The sequence below is a fragment of the Diabrotica virgifera genome, chromosome 9 (genome assembly GCF_917563875.1).
Source record: "Diabrotica virgifera virgifera chromosome 9, PGI_DIABVI_V3a".
NCBI lineage: Eukaryota > Metazoa > Arthropoda > Insecta > Coleoptera > Chrysomelidae > Diabrotica > Diabrotica virgifera.
The window spans coordinates 601,272-616,208 of record NC_065451.1 but is presented as its reverse complement, the minus strand read 5'-3'; the positions used below and the strand labels follow the sequence as shown (position 1 = coordinate 616,208).

Below are 14,937 nucleotides of genomic sequence, written 5' to 3'. Positions count from 1 at the left end.
AGCAAAACATGAAACGTGTGAATACAAACGTCGCTTTTTATTTTTCATTATTAATGAATCAGTCAGACTACGTCAGCGAAACTGACAAGTGAGAACCCGCCTTTAAATCAAAACATAAAGTTAAACGTTCGTCGATGTGTAGTATCATTGATATTTGCGTACTGTCAGTAGTAATAATTAGGAAATGGCTATTATCCCGTGGACGTATCTTATAAAGTTATTTATTGAAGTGTTAATCTTTTTTCACGATTGGAGGAGATTGATGGACTCAACATTAAACAGCTTCAATATCATACCGACTATCAATAGTATAAAGATAAATATAGAACGGTAATAAATAAATTAAAGGTGTTGGATTTTTGGTTACTAGGGTGTATTTCGCCTTCCCTTCATTTATTCGAAAACCCAGACTACCTGGCTATATAGCGTTACGAAATATTTGGTTTAAAGTGATGTAATCAATCTGGTTCTTTACTGTGTTCTCACTGTCATCTCTATGAATTTTTCTGGTGTAAATCCTTCAGACTGTACTCTGGGCTAATTAGCAAAATACAAGGAAAAGTTATTTATCAGCAATTTTATTGCTGGAATCGAATCTTATGATTGTATATATTAATAATATAGGTATGCAAAGTCCACAGATAGTGTTCTACTTTTTTTATAAACAAAATGGCGCCCGAAAATCGTGTTGTTTTCAATTTTTGCTCTATAACTCCAAAGATTTTAACTTTACACCAAAAACACTTAAATAAAAATTCACCGTAATTAAATTCTGCATAGAGATGTGTTTTTCCCGATTTACTTCGACGAAAATTTTCCCCGGAAAATGCGGGTTTTTCCAACAAAATATTTAATTTTCAACTAAAATTTTAGATAAGTAATTGTTTATCAATAAATTAAATAGCTTGGTAATATAAAAGCTCTTTTAGTATAGATTATAATTCCAGAAGTCACTGGAAATTGAATGAAGAGTTTAGCAACAATTAAAGTGGTCATTAAAAATTTACGGTCGCTATAATAACCACAATAATTATGATACATAAGAATAACTATGATTTTTGTATAAAAGACACTGTACCTATCTAAATTACTTTACAGAATTGAAATTGAACTATTTAAGCGGCCTCAGGAATATTTTAAAAGTATAAACAATTTTTTGGCTTATAAACAAATACACTATCTCAGACAATATTATATTAAATTAAATCACGAAAACGGTATTGGAAAAAAAGTGGCAGGACGCTTCTTCTAAAAGAAAAAACGTTTAATTGCGATGAGTGGTTCCTGAGATAGAATCGGTCAAAGTTGACCGGCATTTAAGGCAAAGATATAACAATAGGATCATAATTTTCGAACCATCACCTTTTCATTTCGGTCCTCTTTCTCCACACCAATTTCCATATCTTTAAGATACTCATAACATATATTATTATAATAAAAACTATCGATATTATGGGTGAAAATTGCCAAAAATAGCAAAATTCCAATCAAAAATTAGGTTGTAGAAAATGTAATCTCAAAGTTCAAAATCAGTATATGTACGTTAAAAAAATGCATTTTTTCGGCTTCCCATGGAGCAATTTTCTATATTATTTTTTGTTCCCAAGTAACTCGAGTAGAGTAATCTACCTAATGCATTATTAAATATCAAACTGGTTTCTATTTTGTTATAATTAATTAAATTATTTATAAGAAAAGAAAGCTACATATTTTTTTCAGCTGTAGACTTTTTTTAGATAAACTTACTACAAGTGTACCTTTTAACGTTAAAAACACAAATATTCTCATTTGAGAGCTGTATAATTATTTAAACAATCTTATTTAAACAAATTAAAAATTTTTGTTATAATAAATAAATAAATTTATTATAACAAAACAAAAGCAACTTTGACATTTAATAATACGTTAGTGAGATGGCTCTACTCGAGTTACTTGGGAACAAAAAAGAATGAAAAAAATTGCTCCATGGGAAGCCGAGAAAATGCATTTTTTTAACGTATACCAATTTTGAACTTTGAGATTACATTTTCTCCAACCTAATTTTTGATTGGAATTTTGCTATTTTTGGCAATTTTCACTCATAATATCGATAGTTTTTATTATAATAATATATTATGAGTACTATTTTAAAGATATGGAAATTGCTGTGGAGAAAAGGCGATGGTTAGAAAATTATGATTCTATTCTTTATATCTTTGCCGTAAATGCCGGTCAACTTTGACCGGTTCTATCTCAGGAACCACTCATCACAATTAAACGTTCTTTCTTTTAAAAGAAGGGTCCTGCCGCTTTTTTTCCAATACCGTTTTTATGATTTAATTTAATTTAATATTTCCCGAGATATTCGATTTGTTTATAAGCCAAAAAATTGTTTATAATTTTAAAATATTCCTGAAGCCGCTTAAATAGTCCAATTTCAATTCTTTAAAGTAAGTTAAATAGGTATAGAGTCTTTTATACAAAAATCATAGTTATTCTTATGTATCATAATTATTGTGGTTATTATAGCGACCGTAAATTTTTAATTACCACTTTAATTGTTGCTAAACTGTTTATTCAATTTCCATCGGCTTTTGGAATTATAATCTATACGAAAAGAGCTTTTATATTACCAAGTTATTTAAATATTGATAAACAATTACTTATCTAAAATTTTAGTTGAAAATTAAAGATTTTGTTGGAAAACCCGCATTTTCCGGGGAAAATTTTCGTCGAAGTAAATCGGGAAAAACACATCTCTATGCAGAATTTAATTACGGTGAATTTTTATTTGAGTGTTTTGATGTAAAGTTAAAATCTTTGGAGTTATAGAGGCAAAAATTGAAAAAAAAATACGATTTGCGGGCGCCATTTTGTTTATAAAAAAAGTAGCACACTATCTGCGGACTTTGCATACCTACAGTCGGAAAAATGAAAGAATGCCCATGAACGAACATATAAAACACGCTGTATTTTCCTGTCACCGTGTCACAAACAAAATTGTCCAGTGCAAGTACATGTAACAATAATTATTACATGTACTTGCGCTGGCCAATTTTTTGTGTGACACGGTGACAGGAAAATACAGCGTGTTTTATATGTTCGTTCATGGGTATTCTTTCATTTTTCCTACTGTATATTATTAATATGTATATACAATCATAAGATTCGATTGAAGCAATAAAATTTCGGGTAAATAACTTTTCCCAAAAATGGCCCATTCGCCGATAATCTGCCCAGAATACTGGTAGTTTGTACCATTCTTGTTTTTGAGCTAAACTCACTAGAAAAGGTACAATAAGAAATATGGAAATCAGAGAGCAAATGGGCATAGACATTGATATTCTGGAAACTGCAGAACGAAAATCTGTAAAGTGGTATGCTCATGTCAGAAGGATGAATCATCAACGACGGTCAAAGCGAATATTACGAAAGTGGTAGACAACTTCTTAACTAGTGGATACAAAAATTATCAAAATCTGTTGAATTGTATTAAAATATTAAATAAAAAGACTCACTTCGGACCTGTGGCCTCTTAAATTGTAATTGGTTCGAAGTGGATATTCCACGTTTTTCTTGCAGTGGCTTGTAGTAAACGTGACGCCTACAATGCCTCTGACGTTGCTTGTAGCTAACCACCCTTCCTGATAATAGTTGGTTCTGTTCAGTTTCCAGCCTTCGTCCTGCAACAATGAATACTTCAAGTACAAGTATTGCATGACAATATTCCAATATTACGACAAAATATTTCAATAAAATATTTGTAAAAAGTATAAAATTTAGCCTCGTATATACAGTATATTATGCAACGAGCATTTAATGATGGTCATTATGAAGCGAGTATGAGGGTTACGAAACGAGCCGAATGCGGCGAGTTTCGTATAGAGTACGAGCTTCATAATGATAATTAAATGCAAGTTGTATACACTATTTTTTCTATGATCATTCACAACAAAAAATATATTCAAATTTATTAATTGTGTAACACAAATAAATTCAGTAGTTTGTCAGTTTGACGGTTTGTTTACATATTGAGAACTGTCAAAGCGTATGTATTTGACTCGCCATTGGTCACTACGCGTGTACCACCTTTATCACGATTCTATTGGTTAAAAATATGTATCATAATGAAGTTCATTATGATACAGGTAGTGAAATCATAATTGATATATTATAGTATGAGAATAGAAAAAAGATTTTAAAATTCAGCTACAAATCGCGAAGGCTAAAATCCGCGCTCAAGTTTAGAAACCGGAATTGAAAACAGAGATTTTGAAACTGAATGTATTAAAACAGGAGTTGAAGTAAAAACAGGAGAGATCTTGGCATTTTCAAGGCTCCTGAATATTAAATGGTCATTGTAATAAAATATTTAAATCTCTTTTGAATGAAATACGTACACTCAGCATTAAAAGGGGTGTAAATAGATCCCGTTGAGTTATACGCCATGTACCTTATCTCCTGAAGTAAAAGTCATACCTATTTTTGGAATCATTATTGCGTATTATGGATATTATTTCTTATTAATTTTAACGCATTAACAATCGACACTTTACGACCATCATCGACAAGATGCCATTTTTGCCACTCTTAGACATCATTTTTATAGATGCTACACAGCTGGCTCTGCATGGATAATCCAGTTCCAGGATAGAAACAGCAATAAATACGTTTGTAAAAAATGAAAACAATGCTCTGCAAAAAAGGCCTTAGATTAGAACTGAGAGTAACAGCTCTGAGATGCTGCGCGTTTTCGATATTACAATTAGGCGAATCAACGAAGCACTAAAAATCCCTTCTTGTTCTTCTTTTGCCCTTTAATTCGTCCAATTTTGAACATAGGCTTCCCCCAGTTTCCTCCATTCGCTTCTGTTTAGTGCTTTCTCTTTCCAGTGCGTTCCTCCTATCTTTTTAATGTCGTCTCCCCATCTCATCTGGGGTCGTCCTCTTGCTCTCTTTCATGTCCATGGTCTCCATTGTTATATCGTGGTATTCCACTTATTGTCCGTTTGTCTAGCGTTATGACCTGCGAAGCTCCATTTTAGCCTGGCTATATGTTGTCCTGCGTCTTTGACTTTTCTTTTATTTCTTACCCAGTTGTTTTGCTTTTTGTCTGTCAATTTTACTCCTAACATTGCTCTCTCCATGGCTCTTTGTGTCTTCATTATTTTATCCATGTTTGCCTTGGTCAAGGTCCATGTCTGGCATGCGTATGTGAGAATTGGGAGTATGCACTGGCCAAACACTCTTGTTTTTAAGTATTGCTGTATTTTTTTATTCTTTAGGACCCATTTTAATTTTCCAAATCCTGCCCAGGCTAATCTGACCCTTCTTTTTACCTCCGCTGTTTGTTTTTCCTTATATATTTTTATAATCTGTCCCAAATATATATAATCATTAACCGCTTCTATTGTGGTGTCGTTTAGTATACGTTTCTATTATCTTGTGTGTTTGTCATTGTTTTTGTTTTAGCAAAATTCAGTTTTAGACCTATTTGTTCGGATTCATTTGCTAGTTCGGTTAGCATGGTTTGTAGTTCTTTAAAACTTTATGCTATGACTACTACATCGTCTGCATATCTTAAGTGGTTTTGTTTCTTTCCATTTAAGTTTATTCCCATGTTTGTCCATTCCATTGTTTTGAAAACACCTTCCAGTGCTAATATAAATAGTTTAGGAGTGCTAAGTGCAGATCTATATTGTATTCGTTAGCTTTTTCTATTAGTGTCCTAATTGTTAGAAGATGGTCAGTGGCGCTATATCCCTTTCGGAATCCTGCCTGCTCTACTGGTTGATACGAGTCCAATTTGTGTGTTAGCCTGTTGTTGATAATCCTCATGAATAGTTTATACAGTTGCGACAGCAGTCAGATGGGTCTGTAATTTTTTATGTCCTTTCTGTCGCCTTTCTTAAATAGCAGGATTGTAAGACTTTTGTTCCATTCGTCGGGTATTTCTCCTTTATGTAGACACTGATAAAATAGATTTCTTAATGTTTGTAAGATTTATTCTTTTCCTTCTTTCAACATTTCAGCAAGGATTCCATCTGGTCCCGGTCCCCGGTGCTTTGTTGTTCTTTAATTGTGATAGTGCTGCTTCTATTTCATAATTTTCTAGATATATTTCATTTTTCATAATTTTAGGAGATTGGAAACCATAATTTTCTATTTTTGGTAATGTTTGTGAGTTTATATTCGTGATTGTTTTCTTGATATATTCCTGAGTGTTGAGGTTTGCGTCTTTCTTTGAGGTGTATAGTTCTTTATAAAACCTTTCTACTTCTTGTGATATCTTATCTTTTCTCCTCTCTTCCCGTCCTGTTTCATCCTTTATTGAAATGAGTAGTGTGTGGTTTCTATAAATTTGGTCGTAAGCATGTTAGGCCCTTATTTCTCTCAATTACTTTCTCGATTTCATTTTCAGTGTGTTTTCTAAAAATTCCAAAATCTAGGAATTTTGTGCAGGAAGATGAATCGTCATGCAACTTTTTGCATTCGATTCGAGAGAAAGTCAGGAAATTTTGGCAACAAGTTCCACCCTGGGCACCAGGTAGCTTGGAGACCATTGTCGACATGAAATTTTGGTTCAGGGACCCCCAAAACCCCGAGAATAAAAATTGAAATCATTTCTGTCAATATTTCCCAAGTTCTAAATTTTTCATTTTCCATCTCTTCGAGATGCACATTAAAAATCCATTTTCCTTATGCTCAAAATGCAATTTTTATCTCCCAGAGATCAATTTAGTTTACAAACACTCTTCCGAATCGAATACAAAAAGTTGCATGACGATTCATCTTACTGCACAAATTTCCTAGGTTTAATGCCTCGTTGCCTCGGTAAATATGGACTTGGAAGCTAGATACGGAAGCTTCTTCTTCTTTCTCATAATCCTTAGTGCCCTTCAGGGCGTCGAATGTCGGGTTCCGCCTTTTATCCATTTCTTCCAAGCGCTTCTATTGATGGCCAGGATCTTCATATCCCTCATACTCATGTCTCTCGGCCTTCCCTTTTTTCTTTTGTTTCCCATTTTGGCTTCATGTATCTTCTTTGTAAGTCTCTTTTGCTCCATTCGTTGTATGTGTCCAAACCAGCTTAATTGTTTGTTTTCGATCTTCCTCATTATTGGTTCTTGTTCCAGCTCTCTTCTTATATCTTCATTTCTGAATCTATCAAACTTCGAACTCCAGCTATTCTTCTCATGTATTTCATCTCGGTCGCGTTTATCATTGATTCATGTTTCTTTTGCACAATCCATGTTTACGCCCATATGTCATTATCGGATTTACTATGCTGTTATATACTCTGAGTTTAGTTTTGTTGTTTATTTCTGACTTTCCCAGAATTGTATTATTTAAAGAGTAATACACGTTAGTTGCTTGCCTTCTTCAGTTTGTTACTTATTGCCAAGTCCGTTTTCTTATCATCTGTTATTATATTTCCCAAATATTCAAAAGTAGATACGTGTTCTATTACTTGTTCCCTTACGATTATATTAGTATTCCTTTCTTTTTTCTCATCTTCATTTATTATCATAAGTTTTGATTTGTTGAGATTAATTTCCATTTTTAAATTCTGTATCTCATAGATATTTGGCAAAACTAATAGTTTCTGCATTTTCTCTACTTTGTCTGTGATTAGATACTGAAGCAAGAACATAATAATATAATATATTATAAACTACAGTCATTTTGAATGTGGTGTTACAGATGGATGCTTAGAATAACATGGAGAAGGGAGACAGAAAAAAACGAACACGGAAGTATTGCGAGATATGGACAAAGAATAGGAAATAATAAACACAATAAAAACATGAAAGTTACATTATCTGGGACACGTAATAAGGGGACAGCGATATGAAATGCTAAGACTGATAAGACATAGAAAGATAAGAGGATGAAGGAGTATAGGAAGAAGGAGAGCGTCATGGTTGAAAATTTTAAGGGAGACGCCTTTTGAAGAATAATGGGAATAATGGGAATGGTTATTACCTAAAAGAAAAGTTACAATAGTTTATTTTTATCTGTTTTCGTCTAGTTTGGATCGCACTATGTACTTACTTAGTTTAGTTACCACATAGATTTTCTGTAGTTTTCATTTAAATAGGTAAAGGTACCAAGGGTATTATAAGGATAATAACGCTTGAAGTCAATGGTGTATATACGTTGACCGAAAGCGTTATTATCTATAATACCCGTGGTGCCTTCAACATTTAATGTTCGACTAAATTCTTCTTTATATGCAAAAAATTTGAATTAATTAGTTTTCAAATATGTAAGTACGTTTAGCAGCAATAGTCGTAACGTAATTGTGGTAACCATAGTTTTACTTGGGTTTTTATTTGTCAACTTGACAGTATTTAACTAGCTGTTTAAATTTAATGCTTAAGGGCGTTATTTTTCAAAATAACACCCTAGGGCATTATATCATATTTAACTGACTTCGAAATCGTGTCATTATTTGTCAAATAATATACCAGTCGGACATTACCAATTTTAATATTCTTAACAATTGGATTCTTATCATTATTTATATATACAGCTTCGTAGAAGCAAACCATTCACACTGATAGATCGACATTAATAATAATAATAGTAACCATGGTAACGAAAAACCAAGTTTTACATTGCTATTTAGAGACAATACATTTAAAAATTATGACAAATTAGAAATCTACGAAAGGAGCCTATAAATAAATATCACGAATATCAAAGAACTCTATCAAGACTCAAGAATTAAGACTATTAATCTCAAAATATGCTGAATTGTGAGCACTAGAGTTAACAAACAAATATGTATTCGTTTTTTTTTTCATTTGTGTTTTTTTATGTGTTAACGTGTGTTTAATCAATGTGTTTAATCAATAGAAACAATGAGTGTATTGTAACACATCTCTAAGACAGCTATTACATGACCAATTAAAAATGTCTTACTTCAGGAAGCTCATCGGGAACCTTTCCCATCCATGTTAAAGACAAAATAGGGCAGTCACTCTTCGCGTTAACGGTCCTTTCAAAATGCAGATGCATTATCACCCTGGTTGACACCCTACATCATCGGAAAAGGGTGAAAGTGCGACACGACACTAGGAAAGAGCCTCTGGCTGCTCTCCGCGCTCTAACTGCAAGAAACTGAAAGCCATATTGATTTTTCTTTTCGGAAAAACGGACTCGTCACGTTGGAGTCGGCGGATTAGGGCGGCAGGAATGCTTGCGTCTCGGTACAGCAGTGAGGATCCTGATATGAGCATTTATAGTGGATGCCAGCTGAAGTGTCATACGTACTAGTTTGAAATATGGAATTTTAAGTGCATTTTTACGTAGTTTATTACGTTTAATGCGTTTTGGTAGGGGAGCCCAAGCAGGGATTTTTGCAGTTACTCGATCAGATTATGCGTCAGATTATCATATAGGAAGAACCTGGTACCCTGCAGATGTACCTCTACCATATATTGGCTCTTAACACAGGGGAGTTCGTTAAGTGGGGCCCGAAAAAAAATATATCCTTAAAAAAACTCGAAATTGTCAAATTAAGATAAGGTAAGTTAGGTACATGCAAAAGAGTGTATATTTCAAAAATCTGACGATTTGAGCCGGGCGTAAGGAAATTGGCGAGTCCCAAAGTTTCCAAAGAAAAAAGCGAATATTTCGCGAAATGAATGACAGATCGAAAAACTAAAAAATATGTGCTCAATATTTTTTAAAAATCTATCGAACGATACCAAACACGACAAGCACGGAGAGGGGTGGGGGGTAAATTTAATATTTTAAATACGAATCCCGCGATATTTTGCGAAATGAACATCAGATCGAAAAATTGTAAAATAAGTACACTTATTTAATATTTTTGAAAAATCTATCGAACGACACCAAACACGACCCCCCCAAGAAGGTGGGGTGGGGGATTACTTTAAAATCTTAAATAGAAGCCTCCATTTTTTATTATAGATTTGGATTCCTTATGAAAAAATAAGTAACTTTTATTCGAAACACTTTTTCGAATTATGCATAGATGGCGTTATAATCGGAAAAAACGATTGTTGGAAATGGAAAATTAAATTAAAAAATGGCAAGTGCTCAATATAATGAAAAACGTTACTTAACTTTTTTTGGTTTTCGGATTTACTCTTCACAACCCAATAGGTCCCCAAAGCACTCGAGTGACTGCACATTTAGCATACTTTGCTCCCCTACTATTTTTAGCTTTATATTTTTGCTTAATTCCAGAGGCCCGGATGCATCTAAACATTCCGTATATGTATTTGGAACCTAGGAGTTTTCTATTGGTTCGTTGTAGCACGCGGTCATATTTTAACCAATAGGCGGCGAGGTTCCAAACGCATATACGGAATGTTATTCGGTGCCAAATTCATATACGGAATGTTAAATATTCGTATACCGAAAAAGATAAGTTTTTATTAGAGTATGTTAAAAGAAAATTAATTTTAAAATACTTGTTACTGTATTATTAAATAAAAATAAAACAATTATAGTATTTGGAATGTTATTTGGTGCGAAATTCATATACCTACGGTATGATAAATATTCGTAGAACAAAAAGACGATTTTTATTAAATCCAGTTAAAATGAGACTGGTTTTTAATACTATATTATGCAACGAGCATTTAATGATGGTCATTATGAAGCGAGTTTAAGGGATACGAAAGGGATTCGTATAGAGTACGAGCTTCACAATGATAATTAAATGCAAGTTGTATACACGATTTTTTCTATGATCATTCAAAAAAAAATATATTCAATTTTATTAATTTTGTAACGCAAAAAAAATAAGTAGTTTGTCAGTCTGACAGTTTGTTTACATATTGAGCACTGTCAAAGAGTATGTATTTGATTCGCCATTGGTTACTGCGCGTGTGCCACCTTTATCGCAAATTTCATATCGCGATTCTATTGGTTAAAAATCTGTATCCTAATGAAAATCTGTATCATAATGACGTTCATTATGATACAGGTAAGATCCACAAGGAAAAAGGTTTTCCTGTAGTTAACTGTATACCATATTAAAACGAATAAAGTCCTTTATAAAAAGTATATATTTAAAATCCCTAAAAAGGGCTACATCACAGAACTAGTTTTCGATTGGTTAACCAAAGATGATGCAAAGGTTTTAAAATTTCGACTACGTTTAAAAAAAGTTGTAGGTTATACTCACGTGATCTTACCATGCTAACCACCAAAATATATTACAAATTTTATTTACATAATTACAAATATTTTGGTGGTTCAACTTTTTTTAACCGTAGTCAAAATTTTAAAACTTTTGCACCATTTTATAAGGTTATATTCGTTTTAGGAAAGCACTGATGATGATTGGGCAACCAATCGAAAACAAGTTCTGTGATGTACCCCTTTTTAGGGATTTTAAATATAGACCTTTTATAAAGGACTTTATTCGTTTTTTTGTATTAATGGTATACAGCCAACTACAGGAAAACCTTTTTCCTCATGGATCTTTAATAATACATTAACAATAATTTTTCTATTCTCATACTATAATATATCAATTATGATGTCACTACCTATATCATAATGAACTTCATTATGATACAGATTTTCAATAAGATACAGATTTTTAACCAATAGAATCGCGATATGACATTTGCGATAAAGGTGGCACACGCGCAGTAACCAATGGCGAGTCAAATACATACTCTTTGACAGTGCTCAATATGTAAACAAACTATTTATGTAAACAAACAAATATGTAAAATACAAAATTAATAAATTTGAATATATTTTTTTTGTGAACGATCATAGAAAAAATCGTGTATACAACTTGCATTTAATTATCATTATGAAGCACTTACTCTATACGAAACTCGCCACTAGGCGGCTCGTTTCGTATCCCTTATACTCGCTTCATAATGACCATCATTAAATGCTCGTTGCATAATATATTATTAAAAACCAGTCTAATTTTAACTGGCTTTAATAAAAATCGTCTTTTTGTTCTACGAATATTTAACATACCGTATATGAATTTCGCACCAAATAACATTCCAAATACTATTATTGTTTTATTTTTGTTTCATTAAACAGTAACAAGTATTTTAAAATAGATCTCCTTTTAAGGTGATACAGTAACGATCAACAGGTATCCAAAACGCGTTCCAAGATTGCGGCTGTAATTTTGAATATTTTTTGAGATATTTGGCACACGTATTCGTAATATACTAAAGAATGGCGGTACAGAGCCCAATTTGAAAAATATATTAATATGTGGAAATTACTCTGTAATTAAATACAATATTAAAAAAACAAGCCTGTACCGCCATTAAGAAGAACAAAAAGATACACTTTCTTCAAATAAACTTTTTTATCCGATGCCTAGATTTTGTGTCATTTTGGAACTACTAATGAAATAAAAAAATTTAGTAGTTCCAAAATGACACAAAATCTAGGCATCGGATAAAAACGTTTATTTGAAGAAAGTGTATTTTTTGTTCTTCTTAATGGCGGTACAGGCTCGTTTTTTTAATATTGGATTTAATTACAGAGTAATTTCCACATATTAATATATTTTTCAAATTGGGCTCTGTACCGCCATTCTTTATTATATTACGAATACGTGTGCCAAATATCTCGAAAAAATATTCAAAATTACAGCCGCAATCTTGGAACGCGTTTTCGCTACCTGTTGATCGCTACTGTTTCCTCTTAAGAGACTCTAATAAAAACTTATCCTTTTCGGTGTACGAATATTTAACGTTCCGTATATGAATTTGGAACCGAATAACATTCCGTATATGAGTTTGGGACCTCGCCGCCTATTGGTTAAAATATGACCGCGTGCTGCAACGAACCAATAGAAAACTCCTAGGTTCCAAATACATATACGGAATGTTTAGATGCGGCCCGGATCTAGGAACCGCGAGACCCCGCAATACGGGGGAACCCGGAGGTACCCCGACGCAAGAAGCAAATGGGAAACAAAAAGCTAGAATCGTATAAAAGGCTGATTTTAAGGAAACTTAGATTCCCAGATGTTATTAAAGCACTAAGAAGAATTTTGCTTGAAAGCAAAAGACCGGACGAAGTTGCAGAAGCAAACAGACTTGTAAAAGCAATGGAAAGTTTTAAATTCAATAGTATGACTATTAATCTAAGATATTCATTCAGTTGAATACCTCTACTTCAAGGTAAAGAAACATATCTGGAAGAAGCTGTGCAGACTCTAAAAACGAGTAAAGACCGTTTACAGAATATTCGAGAAGACTACCCAACTATGTATAAGAAAAGACTCTACTAAATATTGCTTCCAAATAGCACATAGATCCAGTGTTTAGGTACTAGTACCCGACAGAGCAAAGTGAAAAAGCATTTTGATGAATTAGCAGAGAACCATAGATTTTATGATGACTCTTTCAAGGCCAAGGTGTCCTATCATGAGCGGATCCAGGGAGAGGGCCAAGGCGGCCATGGCCCCCTTCGAGAATTTAAAAAAATATAAATATAATTAAATGCAATTCAAATGTTTCTAGATTCAAACACTTATATATGTACAAAACAGGGGATAAATATATTTTCTGGGCTAAAATTGAATAAAAGCAGCAACAAAAGCTTCAAGAATAAGATAGGATGCTTTATAAATCAAAATGTTGATCATTTTACAAAGTACTAATTGTTAGAACGACCTTGGCAGCCATCAATTTCAGCATCAATTTCCATATTCTATATAAACTTCTTTTCTTCTTTCAGTACCCTGTCCGATTATCCAACTTTGGCGATCATATTGACAATAATAACTTTATTTGCGGTAGCTCTAAATAAATTACGAGCCAGGATGTTCTTCTTTGGCCTGGGCCCTTTCTTCGGGCGTTCTTGCCCTGTATTATGAGGTGTAGAAGGTTATACTTCTCTGGATGTCTCATTACATGGCCGAAATATTGTAACTTTTCTATAACAACTTTTATTTCTTTTATATAACTCTATACACACAAAGAATAAAAAAAATGAAGCGTTAATCGTTACTTGGGTCACCAGCACTTAGAACAAAGAAGTTGGTTGGTATTTTCGCACAGTCAAAAGCCATTGTTTTACAAGTATTGCGTTTTATTTTTTTGAGGAATTTTTAAGATTTAAAATCGCATCAGGAGATAAGACTCTTAAACAACACCTATCCACAGCGCCTTCCTGAGCAACATACATTAGTAGCACCAGTCAAAATCAATTGATAACATGTTGTGGTGAAGAAAAGTGAACAAATAGTGAATCAGGTTCAAAGTATTGCTCTGTCATATTTGATGTATCCCATGTGGAACAGCTTTCTCTAAATTTAAGATTTTTTTTTATGGCATAGACTTGGGTGTCATTTAGCCAGTCACAACTTTTTTTGTTCTCTGTTCATACATAAGGAAGGCAATGAGGTCCTTAGAGTTCTATAGCAAACTCTTCTACAGCTCTCTACTCAGTTCAAAAGCTGGCCGCTATGGACTGTCCAAGTTGCTCACCACATTTTCCATTATGTATCTAAATTTAAGATACATACACAATAACAATTCGTGAAGACTTTGTCAAGTTCATTGACACTTATGAGAACATAAAAATAATTACTAAAAATCAAGAAAGATGGGAAGAACAATGCCTGATAGGAGAGGCATTGAGAAAAATAGTATTAAACTTGTTGAAAGAATTGCACTTAGATCAGAAGAAATGTGTAGGAGTCGGTACTGACTTTAATAAGTAATACTTTAATAACAATAAGATTTGAATGCCTTTATGTCACTCAAAAAAGTGTGAAAACTGCTTTAAAACTCACCATTGTATCCCTAATTTTTAAAAATTACTCCCTGTAATAAAAAAAGTTCATGGCCCCTCCCGAAAATCGGTCCTGGATCCGCCCTTGTGTCCTATGCTCTTTTAGACGTGGTAAATGGTTAGATTGCACAACGGTTCAATTCTCTGCAGGACGTAGTTGATACATTTTCATGAATATTTCCTACT

At 33.1% G+C, this 14,937-nt stretch overlaps 1 protein-coding gene across 1 annotated transcript in view; it reads right to left on the bottom strand.

Moving 5' to 3' along the window:
- The window catches only part of LOC114324892 (tubby-related protein 4), a 56,587-nt gene extending 47,470 nt beyond the window's left edge, over positions 1–9,117 (bottom strand). The window contains exons 1-2 of the mRNA XM_028272795.2: positions 8,908–9,117; positions 3,498–3,662 (exon numbers count right to left, since the gene is read on the bottom strand). Of these exons, the coding sequence (XP_028128596.2) occupies positions 3,498–3,662; positions 8,908–9,003 (261 nt within the window). The 5' untranslated portion in view covers positions 9,004–9,117. The remainder of the gene's footprint in view (positions 1–3,497; positions 3,663–8,907) is intronic.
- Positions 9,118–14,937: the final 5,820 nt, after the last annotated feature.